Genomic DNA, 16,193 nt, shown 5'->3' on the forward strand with positions numbered 1-16,193 from the left:
ATCTCCTGGACTCTTTGGACACTCTCTCTGGATCTTTGGACTCTTTGGCCTCACTGAACTTTCTGGACTTGCTAGGCTCTCTGGGTGTCCTGGACTCTTTGAACTCTCTGAACTCTCTGAATCTCAGGACTCTTTGGGCTCTCTGAACTCTGAACTCTCTGGGTCTCCTGGACTCTATGAACTCTCTAGATTTCTGGGCTTTTAGCATTCTCTGAACTTACTGAACTCTGAACTCTCTGGACTAGCTAGACTTTCTGGAACTTCTGGAATCTTTGGACTCTCTGAACTCTCTGGATCTCAGAATTCTGTGGATTTTCGATTTTCTGGACTCTATGACTCTCTAGACTCTGAACTTTCTGGATCTGCTGGACTCTTTGGACTATCTAAACTTAATTTTTTTTTTGAAACGATGGTTCTACAATTGATTCTACAGGCGCCCTGGCGGGTGTTGTGGGTTCAAATCTAGTTATAATCTCTGATTATAGCTTGGTTCGACCCATGCACCTTCCAGCATTGGACAAAAGGTAGGAGTCACAACGACAACTTGTTAAGCGTAGCTACCCATTACCCCCCCTTCCTTTCCACTCTTTCCCCTCCATTCACAAAAAAATCTCATTACTTTCCCCTACCGTCCCTCCATCAATTGTAGAACCATCGTTCCAAAAAAATATTAATATTAATGCCTGACCGCATTTCAAGGTCAACGACTAAAAACACGATTTTGGTTAATATCTAAACTTTCTGGACACTTTGGACTCACTGGACTAACGACTATCTGGACTCCATAGACCCTCTGACCCGCTGAATTCTCTGAACTTTCTGGACTCTAGATCTCTGGACTTTCTGGACACTCTGGACTCTGAACTCTCTGGATTTACTAGACTCTTTGGATTTCCTGGACTCTTTGGACTCTCTAAAGTTTCGGGATCTCTGGACTTTTTGGACTCTCTGAACTTTCTGGACACTCTGGATTCTTGAAACTCTCTGGACTTTCTGAGTCTGAAAATACTTTGGACCTTCTGGATCTCCAGAACTCTCTGGATCTCTGGACGCTTAGGATTCTCTGGGCTTTCTGGACTCTCTGAACACTCAGGATCTCTAAGCTCTCTTGAATTTCAGGCCTACATAGACTTTTTGACAATCTCTCTGGACTCTTTGAACTTTGTGGACTCCCTGAACTCTGAACTCTCTGGACTAGCTAGACTTTCTGGAACATCTGGACTCTTTGGACTTTCTGAACTCTCTGGATCTCTGGACTCCTTGAGCTTTCTAGACTCTGGATCTCTGAGCTCTTTTGACTCACTGGACACTCTGAATTCTCTGGACTCTCTGGCCCTCAGAATTCTGTGCATTTTGGACTTTCTGGACTCTCTGACCCTCTAGACTCTGAACTTTCTGGACTCTCTGGATCTCCTGAACTCTCTGAACTTTCTGGACACACTGGATTCTCGAGACTTCCTGGACCTTCTGAACTCTGTAGATGCCCTGACCCTCTGAACCCTCTGGACACTCTGACTATCAGAATTCTGTGAATTTTGGACTTTCTGGACTCTCTAGACTCTAAACTTTCTGGATTTTCTCTGGGCTCCATAGACTCTCTGACCTGCTGAATTCTCTGAACTTTCTAGACTCTAGATCTCTGGACTCTGAACTCTCTGGATTTTCTAGACTCTTTGGATCTCCTGGACTCTTTGGACTCTCTGAAGTTTCTGGATCTCTGGACTCTTGGACTCTCTGGACTCTTGGACTCTCTGAGCTTTCTGGACACTCTGGATTCTTGAGACTCTATGGACTTTCAGAGTCTGAAAATTCTATGGACTCTAGATTTTCTAGACTCCCTAGACTCTCTGTCCCTCTGGATCGCTGGACGCTTAGGATTCTCTGAGCTTTCTGGACTCTCTGAACTCTCAGGATCTCTAAGCACTCTTAATTTCCAGGCCTCCATAGACTCTGACCATCTCTCTGGACTCTCTGAACATTTTGGACTCTCTGGACTAGCTAGACCTTCTGGAACTTCTGGACTCTCGGAACTCTCTGGATCTCTGGACTCTTTGGGCTTTCTAGACTCTCTGGATCTCTGAGCTCTTTGGACTCACTGGACACTCTGAATTCTCTGGCCCTCAGAATTCTGTTGATTTTGGACTTTTTGGACTCTCTGACCCCCTAGACTGAACTTTCTGGACTCTCTCGATCTCCTGGACTCTCTGGATCTCATGGACTCTCTGAACTTTTCGGACACACTGAACACACTGGATTCTCGAGACTTCCTGGACTTTTTGAACTCTGTAGACGCCCTGACCCTCTGGACTCTCTGGACTCTGAACTCTCTGGACTAGCTAGACTTTCTGGAACTTCTGGACTCTTTGGACTCTCTGAACTCTCTGGAACTCTGGATTCTTTGGGGTTTCTAGACTCTCTGGATCTCTGAGCTCTTTGGACTCAATGGACAGGCTGGCTCTCAGAATTCTGTAGGTTTTGGACTTTCTGGACTCTCTAGACTCTAAACTTTCTGGTTCTGCTGGACTCTTTGGACTCTCTAAACTTTCTGGACACTTTGGACTCATTGGACTAGCGACTCTCTGGGCTCCATAGACTCTCTGAACCGCTGAATTCTCTGAACTTTCTGGATTCTAGATCTCTGGACACTCTGGACTCTCAACTCTCTGGGTTTGTTAGACTCTTTGGATCTCCTGGACTCTCAGAAGTTTCTGAATCTCTGGACTCTCTGAACTTTCTGGACACTCTGCATTCTTGAGACTCTATGGACTTTCTGAGTCTGAAAATTCTTTGAACTCTTGACTTTCTAGACTCCCTAGAGTCTCTGACCCTCTGGATCTCTGGACGCTTAGGATTCTCTGGGCTTTCTGGACTCTCTGAACTCTCAGGATGTCTAAGCTGTCTTGTTTTTTAGGCCTCCATAGACTCTCTGACCATCTCTCTGGACTCTCTGAACATTTTGGACTCTCTGGACTCTGAATTCTATGGACTAGCTAGACTTTCTGCAACTTCTGGACTCTCTGAACTGTCTGGATCTCTGGACTCTTTGGGCTTTCTAGACTCTCTGGATCTCTGAGTTCTTTGGACTCACTGGACACTCTGAATTATCTGGACTCTCTGGTTCTCAGAATTCTGTGGATTTTGGACTTTCTGAACTCTCTGACCCTCTAGACTCTGAAATTTTTGGACTCTCTGGATCTCCTGGACTCTCTGAAATTTTTGGACACTGGACTCACTGGATTCTCGAGATGTCCAGAAAGTCTCTGGACTCCATAGACTCTCTGACTCTATGGATTCTCTGAACTTTCTGGACTCTAGATCTCTGGACTCTCTAGACACTCTGGACTTGCTAGACTATCTGAACTTTCTGGGCACTCTGGACACACTGGATTCTCGAGACTTTCTGGACTTTTTGGACTCTGTAGACACCCTCTGGACTCTCTAGACACTCTGGACTATCTGGACTCTGAGCTCTCTGGATTTGCTATTCTCTGGATCTCTGGGCTCGTTAGACTCTCTGAACTCTCTGGATCTCTGGACTTTTTGGACTCTCTGAAATTTCTGGACCCACTGGAGACTCGAGACCATCTGGACTTGCTGGACTCCATAGACTCTCTAACCCTCTGGGCTCTCTGAACTTTCTGGGTCTCCAGACTCTTTAGACTTTCTAGACACTCTGAACTCTGTACCCTCTGGACTTGCTAGACTCTCTGGATCTCCTGGACTCTTTGGACTCTTTGGACTCTCTGAACTCTTTGAATCTGCCTGGTTCTTTAGACTCTCTGAACATTCTGAATCTCTGGACTCTTTGGACTCTCTGGATTCTAGACTTACTGGCCTCCCTAGCAGGGCTTGAAAAGGGATCGCAAGTTAATTGCGTGAATGCCTGCGCTTTCTGCATCCAACTCGCGCTTCAAAAACGATAATTTGACTGCTTTTCGAATGCAGTCAATTTGTCTCTTGCGAGACTGCAACCTACAATTCATATGTGTGTGCCTCTCAAGAGAATCCAACAGTTCTCTAGCGGTTTAACTACCGCTACTCGCCGCTGTCTTCAAATTCGCAACCCACAGCAAAGCAAGCAACATGTTTGTTTGTGTCGGATCGCGTCTGACCGACCTGTTCCTGCTGTAGGAAAAAGGATCGACAAAAGCCCTGCTCCCTCTGGACACTCCAAACTTTCTAGACTCTCTTAATCTCTAGACTCTCTAAATTTTCTGGACTCTCAGAACTTTCTACACTTTCTGAACTCTCTGGACCCTCTGAGCACTCTGGACTTTCTGGATCTCTGTAATCTCTGGACTCTCTCACTCTCTGGATTCTCCAGACCCTCTGAACTCTCTGCACCTCTCCCAAACTTTCTGGACTCTCTAGATACCGTTGGACTTTTTTTTAGAATATGCGCCTCAGCGGCTTTGTGCTGTCGTTCGCCGCATTTCTGGTACAATTTAGACCTATCCTGACCTTCATATTTGCACCTTACGCCCAAAGCATTGGCACTTGAAGCAACGTTTAATTTGCTTGGCCACACGAGGGATGTGTGCTCTGAGAGATGGTGATATTACGAGAAAAAAGATACATACTTGCAGCGGTATTTCCTTAGCCTCCCAATTATCCCAGGTATAACACAAGCCAGTCGTCGTGTGTTCGAATCTTGGCTGAGAAAAGCTGTCAATGTCAACAGGATCGTAGTACTGTCCCCACATCGTTTTCTATAACTTTTTTCGACAGAAATTAGCTAGAACCACACTTCAAAACTACCTAACCTTAACAAATTCCTAGCTCAATGCAGCACATGATGGCTATATTAAATTGCATAACACGAACGTGGAAGCTGCCTAACTCAATTTAGTTTGAAAGATAATTGTGTGAACTGTCTTTTTCCGGGAAGTTAGCAATCTTGTAAATTGCCGGCACCTAAAAACATTTTAAAAGACGAGAAAATTTGACGACAAACTATTTTATGACCGTTCGTGCACAGTTCGTGGCTTGCTTCGATATTAGGGGCAAAAAGTGCTAAAGCAAAAAAAAAACAGAAATCTTCAACTGCATTCGTACAGGATTCTCTTGAATAAAATATTTCCCGCAATACACGCCAATTCAGTTATTAAAATCGGTTTATTCGTTTACATTATTGCATTGTCAGAATAAATGCTATTGATTACAATGCCATAATATTGTTAGTTAATTTTATATATACAATATATATTTTATTCCGTACTATATACAACTGAAGGTGATAACACTGATGATCATAATTAACTTGACATTCATAGACGCGATTTAATTTTCTTTACACATTAATCGTTTATAATGTATATGATTGATTGCAATGTACATTTTTTTAGTGATTCAGTCACGTCGCGTAAGGATTCAAAAGTTGCAAAAAACATTCTGTGATGCTTTCGTTCGGAGCTACATATAATCATATACCTATATAAATACTATATATAATTCATATATATGAACTTGTTTATATTCATATATAGTGCGTGTATATATGTATTCATATAACAATGCAATTATACATATTCCTTCCTTGATTCTTTGGAATTATTGTTCATAGCCTACTGCAAAAGTTAATTGAGAGTTAGTTGAAGCAGTTAAATATAAAAGTAGGGAAAGCGGGGCTTGAGGGGAAAAAGTGGGAGATGGGGGGGTCAGTTAGATAAGGGGAGGATCATCGGAGTCATTACCTAAAACAACATCTTCATATGCGGGCCTTCTCGCGCGGCTCGAAAAGATCATTTGCCGAATTTTTTGCAGCAGATGCAATTTCTTTGTTAGGACAATGGCTGATAGCATCACTAGCACTATGGATATTGGAATCAAAATTCCACCCAGGATATGGTGAGTCTCGGGAGCTTCTTTGAAAACTTTATCGAAGGTGATCGATTTATTGTCTGCTGCAGACTGCGCTGCATCTCGGCTGATGCAAAGCTCCGTTTTGTCGATTTCGTTGAAATCGGTATTATAAACAAACTGTTTCAAACAAATGCATGTTCCATCATCACATATAGAATTAGGCGGACACTGATTTAGCATGTCTTCCAGACATTTGATAGCTGCACATAAACACAAAAGATTTGTTTTCGCTGTTTTACAGGCACTATTTCATGATCAAATACTTACTTTTAGTGGCATTTTTTCTTAAACCCCACACAAAAGAATAGTAACTTGAGTAACAAAACAACAACAAACTATAGTTGCTTATTCGAAACATTCTAATTTTAATTTACGAGAAAACTTCATGCTCTTTATCGAATCCAATCAAAAAAGTATCCTTTTTTTAAAGTTTAAAGTCATTCGTCTACGGAAGCGTTGCCAGGAAATTTTGTACAGAGTTATTGTACTGTACACGCTAGTTTGAAACATCTCTAAATTACGTTCATTGCTGGTGGCTTAAGGCAACTTCATTGGTGATCCAAATCTTAACGAAAGATACGAGCAAACTCATTTCCAACTTTCCACCAGCGATAATCGCGGCTGGTGGGTACAACTACCTCCTGAAGGCGAAGGGTACAGGTCGGGTTTGGCATTCAATGCAGGCGCGGTTAATACGGTTACTATGGAATCCACAACGATTGTTTGGGTGGAAAAGTGTAAACATTGATTAGTTTTCGTTTCCACAAAAGCAAAGAAACTCGCTTCCGTTTAACTAAATACCTCTGCAAAAGCTAAACAACGTTTACATTTTGTCGCTCAACCGGCAAACAATCGTAGCGGCTGAAGTTTTTGGAGCGTCGTAGGTGGTCTTAGCATAATATAATAATAAGTAGTTGCTTCCATGGTAACCACGCCTACATTGAATGCCAAAACCAAACGGTGCCCTAAAGAAAGTTTTACTCATCAGCCGCCAATGATTGCTCGTGGAAAGCTGGATACCAACGTACCGTGTACCCCCGTTGGTATGACTTTCTTTAATCTGAACATTTTTAATCTGTGCCCCGGTAATATGAATGAGTTCACATTAAAAATTGATCAAACGTCATACGTAATTGACAGCTAGATTTATCGAAATTGTCAAGTTTTACACCTGCCAGGCAGTTACTATTTAAGTCTTAGGTCAAATTAACAGCCAGAAGCTTCGTACTGGGTTAGCCGAGTGTTTTTGATTAAGGATTTGTTCAATCGACTGGGAGAAAAAGTATAGCAGATCGCAGTTTTGCAAATTGCAGTTTTGGTTTGTGTGAGCAAGGTTTTATCACAGACAATTTGTCTGTGGTTTTATTAAACATGTTTTGTAAAAACATCAGCATTTCATATAATCCCCTTAGATGTTTTGGATCTGCAGAACACAACTGGGTTGTCTTAATGGGATTGTATAAATTATTGATAACTACTTGAAACCACAGATTCGCACAAATAAGAACAGTAACTGCCAGCGAAACAAATCTAATATTAATCATGCAGATAACATAGATCGCCTTTTAATGCAAAACTCAGGCAAAGACAATATGATTAAAACCCAATTAAGTGACGCAAGAGAATGACAATGGAATAATAACTCGATTTAGATTTATTTATTTGAATCAATTTGTCCTCCATAACCAACACGATAAGTAAAACCGCTTATTGGATTAAATAAACTTGCTCATAGTGAATGTGGTTTGAGTTGTTTTTTCTAAATAAAAATATTTTCTATTAAACAATAACTCGATTATTTTATCACAAATTAGTTTTTACACCACTCATTTATTCTGTTAGGTTATCACAGTTCTATTCTTCATCTTTGAAACTCCATTTCAATAAATTTGCTTCTTATGTTACTCAATTTGGTGACATCTAGTATTTCGTCCTTCTCTTCGAGGTAATCAATAAGAAAATCAATGCACTCCATAGCCTTTTCATGCTTCTCGGCTCCTTCGGTACAATGTTCCATAATTATCCAGCTCTGATTATTCATCGAATCGTCGATTAGTTCATTGTCGTTTCCGCCTGAACAATTTGACTCTGTATTGAGATCAGAAAGAGTTGATTTGTTCATAATATAATTGATTATTTCATTATCATCGTAAATATCGCAATCTCCCACTAAACGATTACCCTAGCATCACGAATTGAATCGTTTAACCAATCTTCGATGTCGTTTGCATTAGGGGGTTCACCTTGAAACGTGTTAGTTATTGTTGAAACAAGCACCCGCATGTCTTCGTCGAGCATAGTGTCTTCTTCGGTGTCTTCCAAAAAAAATTGAGGATACTCATCGAAAAGTTTTTTTCATGAACCTTCAATCGTTTTCGATGAAATTTCTTCCCAGGATTGATGCAACCAATTAATTATCTATCGCAAAGAAATTCGTTTTAACCTCTCTTCAAATACCAAGTCCTTGTAGTCGAGCAATAAGTGCATCAGTAGTTTCTTTTTGAAACGTTTCTTAATCGCATTCAGAACACCCTGGTCCATTGGTTGCCCCAAGGATGTCACGTTGGGAGGCAAGAATAGCACTTTTATTTTACCGTCGTCGCTTTCAAGCGAGCTGCCTCCATCGAAATGGGCAAAACAATTAACTAGAACGAGTAGAGCCCGCGGTTCATGATTATTCCTCACGGCAAACGCTCTTACTGAAGGCACGAACTCTGAAATAAACCACTCGTTGAACAAAGCTCTGTTCGTCCAAGCCTTTTTCGAATGTCTATAGTAAACTGGAAGCAAGGTTTTGTCTTTCGGAAGATCTCTCGGATTTGCAGCCACTCCCAAGAAGAAAAGTGGAAGCTTGTTTGACCCATCGATATTGCAGCAAGGCATAAACGTAATACGGTTTTTGATCACCTTCCTGCCTTCCGCAATATCTTTGTCGTGCAAGGCTAGTGAACGTGACGGTAGAAGTTTTACAAATAATGCTGATTCATCAGCGTTGTAAATTTCCCACTTTTCATACTGATTAACAAGTATAGTTTGCATGAATCTATTCTTGAAGGCAGCAAATGCTTCAATATCACCAGATGCTCGTTCACCAGCAACAGTTAACATGTTTAACCCATACCGTTTCCGGAACCGATCATACCAGCCATTACTAGCTATAAAAATAGTATCATTGGGATAGTTTTTGTGCTATTTCAGCATTCCGAACAACGTTTCTGCCTTCGCTTTAACGGCATCTGGAGTTATTACGTATTTTTTGCTTCTTTCCTGCATAATCCATAGAAATACAGCTTGGTCAACGTCGACAAACTTGGACGCTTTCATTGTCCGTCTGCCTTCAACACCATTCTCTTGAAACTCGTTTTTCTTCTCCCTCATTCGGGAGAGAAATATTGTCGGGATATTGCTTAGAAATATTGAGGACCGTAGATTTAGCAACTGAACATTTTAGAAACTTTTTCAAGTGTTTCATTCCGGTCTAGATCAGCGATTACCGCTAGTTTTTTCTTAAGGGTAAGCGTTATGTGTTTTCTTTTATTCAGCGGCTCCGGCGCTGTGGCATTTGCAGCATATGATAAACTGTAAATGGATCAAGCTTAGTTAAGCAAATTGGTAAACATTACCCATACGCAAATCCCTTTTCCCCCTTTAAGGCAAGTGTGAAACATTTTTTTTCGCCCAGCAGCGGTATCGGTTATAAATGTACTATAAATGGAACCAATTGGTTGAAAAATACGGTAAACAGAGCAGGTAAACAACTTACCTCTCTCCAGGAATCAAAATTGACCGGTGTTTTGGTAGTCTTTGTTATTTCTGATCGTAATCAATATTTTTGAACACGTTCCGTACAGTCGCAAAACAAAAACAAACGTCAAATCAAAACAATAACAAGTACATAGAGTGCCCAAATTGAATAGGGTTACCAAATATTCAAATTAAAAATGAACACGCTTAATCTGAATGAGGATTTTTTCATATTAGCGGGGGTCCACGGTACTAATGAGCGGAAAAAAAACTATGCCAGTCTTTCTAGGACTGATATTAAAGAAAAGAAGAATTTCCAACCAAAGCTGCAACAAATTCCACCTCATTCAAAGCCATTCTGGTCCATGACTAAGGTCCTAAAAAATGACAAAGTCAGCCTTCCTCTTGTCAGGTGGCTCAGGCGGTAGAATTTTACTGATGAAAAAGCAGACGCGCTGGGTTAGCAGTCTGTAATGTCTTTACTAAGACTCTTTATTGTCAGTAGATGTTGGCTACTGTCAAACACATAGGGTAGGGATAGGGCTGCCAATCCCTTTTAGCTAAACTTATCCCAGAGCGGAAACCGGAGAAAGATCCTGCTGTTTCCAAGAGCTATCGGCCCATCAGCTTGTTCTCTGCTCTCTCCAAGCTGTTTGAAAAGTCAATCCAAAGCCGGATTCAGTAGTAACCATAAGCAGTTCACTGATGAGAATGGTGTCTTCCTGGAGGAACAGTTTGGATTCCGCAAAGGAAGGTCTACCATCCATTAACTCCATCGAGTTGCCAACATAATTCAGCGAAACAGGTCGGCATCCAAGACGACAGCAATGGCGCTCTTGGATATCGGAAAGGCATTCGACAATGTGTGGCACAACGGCCTGGTGTTCTAACTGCACCGACACAATTTTTCGATGTATCTTATCAAGCTCAGCAACAGCTATCTGTCAGGCAGAGTATTCCGAGCATCGCTGAGTGCCTCAAGGAAGTATTCTGGGGCCCATTTTGTATAACATATATACATCAGTCAGGACGGGTAGGTCGTAGGTAGGTTGCGAACGACGCAGCACTCATGTACGAATATTGTCTCATACGTGCCCTGGCATGCAAGCTTCAGAGAAGTCTGGATACTCTGACAGAATATTTTACGAGCTAGAAGATCGTGATCAATGCGGCTAAAACTAGGGCAATCTTTTTCCCACACTCGAAGTCCCCGAAGTTGATTCCGGCTGCGAACGTAAGGGTCCGGTTCGGCGACTCCATCATACAATGGGCCGATGAGGTCGATTATTTCGGACTCACGCTAGACAGGCAGCTGATCTTCAGGTCTCATATTAACAAAATTATCAACAAATGTAGCATACTCATCCCGACTGAGCCTGGCGAATCGGCTGGTGGCTGTCTACAAACAAATCATCTACCCGGCGATAGAGTACGCGGTCCCGGTCTGGGAACAACCGCAGTGCATCAGCTCACTGCTCTGGATACCCTGGAAACTAAGTTTGATGCATACAAGCTAAAATACGAAGAGAAGTGTTCCCACTCAGTACGTGAAATAATCTAAGTTTTGAATTCAATAAGTTAAGGCTTCTGTTTTAAGTTAGATAAGTAGTTAGGATATATTTTATTAATTCCACTTAATTCTAAAACACAAAAATGTTTCACGATTAAAAATTATTACCTTAAACAAAATAAGTCAACCGAAAAAACAAGAAGAATAGTAAAGAGAAGAAGCAATATGTTGATGCTAAGCACTTAAAGATGTATATATCATTGTAAGAGGCAAAATAATAAATACACATGAATTTCTTGCATGAATTTAGTAAAAAAGAGGTAGGTAGGTAAGCTACACTCAAAATATATTTCACGTCGAAGTTACCTGAAAAGTTATGTGAATATTTTCCACCCAGCTTTTCCTGTACTATTTACGTGATTTTCAGGTAGTTCGCACGCATACTAAAGCGTTAACGTGTATAGATAGATGTTATTATTTTTTCCAATAAAAATCACCTGAAAGTCACGTAAATCCCTGTAGAGAAATTTACGTGATTTTTCACGTGGAAAGGACGTGTGGATTATTTTGAGTGTAGGTAATTACATAAGTACAGTAGGTAAGGGGAAAAGGATGGATTTTTTATGGGGTACCTTCGTTCAGTCAACCTGAACTGTCAGTCAGTCACACAGGTTTCGTTAAGATAGGGATAGTAACCTCGTAAAGTCGTAAATCAAAATAAAGTTTATTGAAGGATCAACTAACTCAAAAAAGCATTCTGAAGCGCTTTAAATTGCAATGGTAGTGTTATTAATTAGCCGAAAATCAAGCTGATTTTACTTACACCTTTTACTTCTAGTATTCGCTGCTCCACAAAGAAGAATCAGCGCACGAGGAGAGTATTTGGGCCTGCTCGTGGGGTCGCATAAAACAGAACGCCGATTCGGAGGACCCGGATAAAGGGGACGCGGAAAATTCCAACGATTCGTTCGGCTCCAAAAATGCACCGGAATATCGAGACTTCGTCGTAACTAGCGGACTGGACGATCGCGTAAAGGTGTGGGACGTTACGGCGAGCAATCAGCTGAAACTGCGAAACACCTTTACGGGGCATTCGCTAGGCGTAGTTTCCGTCGACGTCAGTACTAGCGGGGAAGGTGAGATTGGAAGTTGTTCTATCTCTACTTTTGAAGGATTACGGTAGTATTTTTTTACAGTAATTGCAAGCAGCTCTCTGGATTCGGGATTATGCATATGGAAAGCACAAACTGGTCAACTGTTGAACCAAATTTCTCTCGGGCCGGTGGATTTATGGACGGTTGCTTTCTCACCGTGCGATAAATACATTATATCCGGATCACACGAGGGTAAAATTTCGTTGTACAATGTGGAGACCGGCAAACCAGAACAAGTGCTGGATCCACAAAACGGAAAGTTCACCCTCAGCATCGCTTACGTGAGTATTTAAGGTTTCATTATGTTGGTTATTTACTAAATTCCAGCATTCTTGCAGAGTCCGGACGGAAAATATATTGCCAGTGGTGCCATAGACGGAATAATCAACATTTTCGACGTAGCGGCAGGAAAGGTGGCCCAAACGCTGGAAGGTCACGCCATGTCCGTGAGAAGCCTTTGTTTTTCCCCGGATTCACAAATGTTGCTAACCGCTTCGGACGATGGGCACATGAAGCTGTACGACGTAGCCCACTCGGATGTGGTCGGAACTTTATCCGGTCACTCTTCGTGGGTGCTGGCCGTATCGTTCTCCGGCGACGGTAAAAGTTTCGCATCGTCGTCTAGTGACAAAACGGTCAAGTTGTGGAATGTAGCGGAGCGCCAGTGTTTGCACACGTTCAATGAGCACACGGATCAAGTTTGGGGCGTTAAATACAGCCCCGACAGTTCGAAAGTGGTATCCGTTTCGGAAGATAAATGTGTTAATCTATATGACTGTCCTCCAAATATAATTTAACAATTTTGAGTAGAATATACTGTTTTATTCCAATAATTTACTTTTATTCGCTGGTTGTAGAATCTTTTTTCGTTTATCCAATGCCTCCGGTGGAATATGAACTTCGAAAGCTTTGAAATGTTCTAAAATATTACTCACTACAGATTCTTTCAAGTAATAATCAGCGGCTATTCGAGTAGCAGTCCACTCGGTTGGACTAGTTTGATGGTCGCCTATGAATTTTAAAGCCTGTCGTAACGTGCAGCGACCTCTGGAGACTTTAATTGGCTCCAGGTGTCCGAATTCAAAATCTTCAGTACTGGTTCGGTCTGCTGGTAAACTTTTACCAGTGCTCTCCGTAGTCATTATGCTAGGATCCTAAAATGAAGCATTAGGATTGATACAGTTGAATTGATGCCCATATTATTAGTACCTACCCTTGATGTAACGAAGACCGCTTTTAAGTTATCGTCTAAAACCTGGTCCTTTCGATTCAATTGCTTGACTAGATCAGGATGCTCTGCAAGTTTAAAAAAATGTTACATCATAATACACTAGTAGTAAAATCGATTTCCAATATTTAACATACCATTTAAAATCCTTTCCAGGTCAGCCTGGTTTGCTTTAAACTTTGGAGCCGGTTCCGGTTTGTCTTGTGATATAACTTTCTGCGCTCGGGACTCTACATTGTAACGATTAGCTTTTCGAGCTACTATGGACAAGACTTTGCCCATTTTGATTTAAAATTGTATAGGATCGCTTGTCAATGAACTAATTATTTAATTTTCGGGGAAACTATCACTAAAATAACTCTTGTGACTACTCTGTTGCACAACAATATGCCTTGCAGCAGTGCAATGCAGCTGATCGCACTTTTTTTACCCACCACCTCACGGTATTTACTAATACATGCAGATAGTTTGACAGATAACAGATAACAAAGCGCAAAGTAAATTGATATATACCAGGTATATGACAATGCGAGCTGTCATATACACTTTGCACTAACACATCTACACTAGTTCTGAGAATTCGAGCATTTTGTATGGAAAATTAGTTAATTTTTTAAAAAGATCGTTGGATACGCAAGATTTGTCTTTTTTTTCTTACAGCTTTTATGTTTATGCTTAGAACATTATTTCTAGTATGTATTTTCATGAATACAATGAAGTGCAACATTCCAAATCGCAAGCGGAAATTTTTTCGTCAAAGCGGTATCAAGATGTCTCAAAGAAATGTCCTTATACCGCTTTCCTACAAGTAGTAAAACAAAAAAGAAATTCTTTAAAATGCTCGGACATGATTGTTCAATAAGCAGCATGAGCAACATTGTAATCCGCCCGCAATATTTTTCGTCTGATTTCTGATAAGCTTTTAAAGTGTTAATTATCATCTAAGACTGTTTTGTAGCAATCTAAGATTACTTTTTAAGGTTTTCTACGTAGTGTTGAGACAAGAGCATATATATCAAACAATGTGAGCGGGCAAATTTATGATAAAAAGGTATCATCTTGGAACAGTGACTTCAACTTAAGGATTTTCAAGCAGTAGCACAAGCATCTATTCGAATAAAACTATTTTTGCCTTTCTACTATATAAATATATAGTATAAAGGTATAGAAATCACTCGAAAAACCGGAAATGGAAAGAAGGTCCTGCGGGCCGAATGTCATATACCATTCGACTTCGTTTCGAAAACTGAGCATTTTCTGTGTGTGTGTATGTATGTGTGTGTGTGTGTATGTGACGCTTTTCAATCTCACTCACTTTTCTCGGAGATGGCTGTACCGATTTTTATGATCTTAGTGTCAAATGAAAGGTCTAGGTGTCCCATAGGTCGCTATTGAATTTCATACTGATCGGACTTTTAGTTCAAAAGTTATGTATAAAAATACGAAAAATATGGGGCTTCATTATCTCATAAGTCCTTCAACCGATTTGAACCAAATTGATTGCATATGAAAGAGGAGCCTTGCAAACCCTTAACTTCAGAATTTCATGACGATTGGACTTGTAGTTTGAAAGTTACATAAAGAAATGTGAAAAAATTGTATTTAAAACATATTTTTGTAACATATAAGCATTAATTCAATGTAAAGCATCACCAGATTTATTATCATTTGAAAATTACTGTTGAGATCTATCAAACGAAACCGAGTTATTGAAAATCGGACGGTTCATTCAAAAGTTATTCAAACTTTAACACTTAAGCACCGTATATTAAACCGTTAAAACGTATAAAACCAAAACATTTCAATCAAATGTTGATTGTATTCAATGTGTGTGATGTATGTGTGTATGTATGTATGTATGTATGTATGTATGTATGTATGTATGTATGTATGTATGTATGTATGTATGTATGTGTATATGTATGTGTGTATGTATGTATATGTGTGTTTGTGATGACGATTTGCAATTTTGAAATTTGCATTGAAATTCAAGGAGAGTGTGAAACATGTCAATTGTCTGAAGTTTTCGAAGCCTCTTAGTGGAATGTGGAATACGAACTCTGAAATTAAAGAAAAGAAAAAACTTTTTCCGACTGAATTCCAATATTTAAAATTTATTCGCGACAGATACGTATACACTTCGAAATAAGACACTGATGAAGCCTGCACGTTGTAGGCGAACTATGCATCTGTCGCAAATAAATATTAAATACAGTAGGATTTCGAATTTGGCAACAAATGCGTGTCGCCTATGTTGCTAAAATCGAAACCGTGCCAAAATCGAGACCCTTTTTGATATGACAAAATTGAATGTAAATGCATTGGAAATTAACTAAATGTTATTAATCAACGATTGCAACCTTTTTCACAAAATCCGCCAAGACCTATCCATGCGGTGTAAGTAAGTTTTTGGTGACCTACGGTAAGACATAATCCTACGGCAATAAAAATATTATTGTTCGAAACATTCTATGATCGCAAACTTTTTTTCATGTACACACTTAGGGCAATATTTTTTCGTCATTTAAAGTAATGCGGAAACTGACTGATATTTAAGCATCAGCATTTTTGGCTCGAGCGGCACGTTTCGATATTTAAGCATACTTTTGGAAGTAAAATATTTTGTGTTGCCAAAAACGGATACTTTTGTTGCCAAAATCGAACATTGCCAAATTCGAAATCCCACTGTAGTGGG

The 16,193-nt window shown here is 40.3% G+C and overlaps 4 protein-coding genes across 4 annotated transcripts; 1 reads left to right on the top strand and 3 right to left on the bottom strand.

Annotated features, from left to right (window-relative positions):
* Positions 1 to 5,126: 5,126 nt before the first annotated feature.
* Positions 5,127 to 6,230, bottom strand: LOC128737759 (uncharacterized). Its single transcript, XM_053832464.1, has 3 exons — positions 6,130 to 6,230; positions 5,694 to 6,062; positions 5,127 to 5,567 (listed from the first exon to the last, which is right to left on the bottom strand). Exons 1-3 carry the CDS (start codon positions 6,218 to 6,220, stop codon positions 5,551 to 5,553), a joined length of 477 nt encoding a protein of 158 aa, XP_053688439.1. The 5' UTR covers positions 6,221 to 6,230; the 3' UTR covers positions 5,127 to 5,550.
* A 1,493-nt stretch (positions 6,231 to 7,723) lies between these two features.
* Positions 7,724 to 8,970, bottom strand: LOC128736850 (jerky protein homolog-like). Its single transcript, XM_053831347.1, has 2 exons — positions 8,320 to 8,970; positions 7,724 to 8,044 (listed from the first exon to the last, which is right to left on the bottom strand). Exons 1-2 carry the CDS (start codon positions 8,968 to 8,970, stop codon positions 7,724 to 7,726), a joined length of 972 nt encoding a protein of 323 aa, XP_053687322.1.
* Positions 8,971 to 11,801: 2,831 nt separating this feature from the next.
* LOC128734835 (SKI8 subunit of superkiller complex protein) lies at positions 11,802 to 13,067 on the top strand. Its single transcript, XM_053829204.1, has 4 exons — positions 11,802 to 11,896; positions 11,955 to 12,252; positions 12,313 to 12,551; positions 12,609 to 13,067. Exons 1-4 carry the CDS (start codon positions 11,894 to 11,896, stop codon positions 13,065 to 13,067), a joined length of 999 nt encoding a protein of 332 aa, XP_053685179.1. The 5' UTR covers positions 11,802 to 11,893.
* On the bottom strand, positions 13,064 to 13,863 carry LOC128734836 (protein NDUFAF4 homolog). The gene is made up of 3 exons (XM_053829205.1): positions 13,636 to 13,863; positions 13,484 to 13,566; positions 13,064 to 13,424 (listed from the first exon to the last, which is right to left on the bottom strand). Exons 1-3 carry the CDS (start codon positions 13,778 to 13,780, stop codon positions 13,092 to 13,094), a joined length of 561 nt encoding a protein of 186 aa, XP_053685180.1. The 5' UTR covers positions 13,781 to 13,863; the 3' UTR covers positions 13,064 to 13,091.
* Between the last annotated feature and the right edge of the window lie 2,330 nt (positions 13,864 to 16,193).

This window comes from Sabethes cyaneus, chromosome 2, assembly GCF_943734655.1.
Source record: "Sabethes cyaneus chromosome 2, idSabCyanKW18_F2, whole genome shotgun sequence".
Lineage (NCBI taxonomy): Eukaryota > Metazoa > Arthropoda > Insecta > Diptera > Culicidae > Sabethes > Sabethes cyaneus.

Coding starts and splice junctions, on each gene's coding strand:
- LOC128734835 (XM_053829204.1), top strand. Junction 12,253..12,312: donor CGTCAGTACTAGCGGGGAAG/GTGAGATTGGAA, acceptor ATTTTTTTACAG/TAATTGCAAGCAGCTCTCTG. Junction 12,552..12,608: donor TCACCCTCAGCATCGCTTAC/GTGAGTATTTAA, acceptor GCATTCTTGCAG/AGTCCGGACGGAAAATATAT.
- LOC128734836 (XM_053829205.1), bottom strand. CDS start 13,780: ATGGGCAAAGTCTTGTCCATAGTAGCTCGAAAAGCTAATCGTTACAAT. Junction 13,567..13,635: donor CCTGGAAAGGATTTTAAATG/GTATGTTAAATA, acceptor TTAAACTTGCAG/AGCATCCTGATCTAGTCAAG. Junction 13,425..13,483: donor CGGTCTTCGTTACATCAAGG/GTAGGTACTAAT, acceptor GCTTCATTTTAG/GATCCTAGCATAATGACTAC.
- LOC128737759 (XM_053832464.1), bottom strand. CDS start 6,220: ATGTTTCGAATAAGCAACTATAGTTTGTTGTTGTTTTGTTACTCAAGT. Junction 6,063..6,129: donor AAGAAAAAATGCCACTAAAA/GTAAGTATTTGA, acceptor GTTTATGTGCAG/CTATCAAATGTCTGGAAGAC.
- LOC128736850 (XM_053831347.1), bottom strand. CDS start 8,970: ATGTTAACTGTTGCTGGTGAACGAGCATCTGGTGATATTGAAGCATTT. Junction 8,045..8,319: donor TGCTCGACTACAAGGACTTG/GTATTTGAAGAG, acceptor TCGTGATGCTAG/GGTAATCGTTTAGTGGGAGA.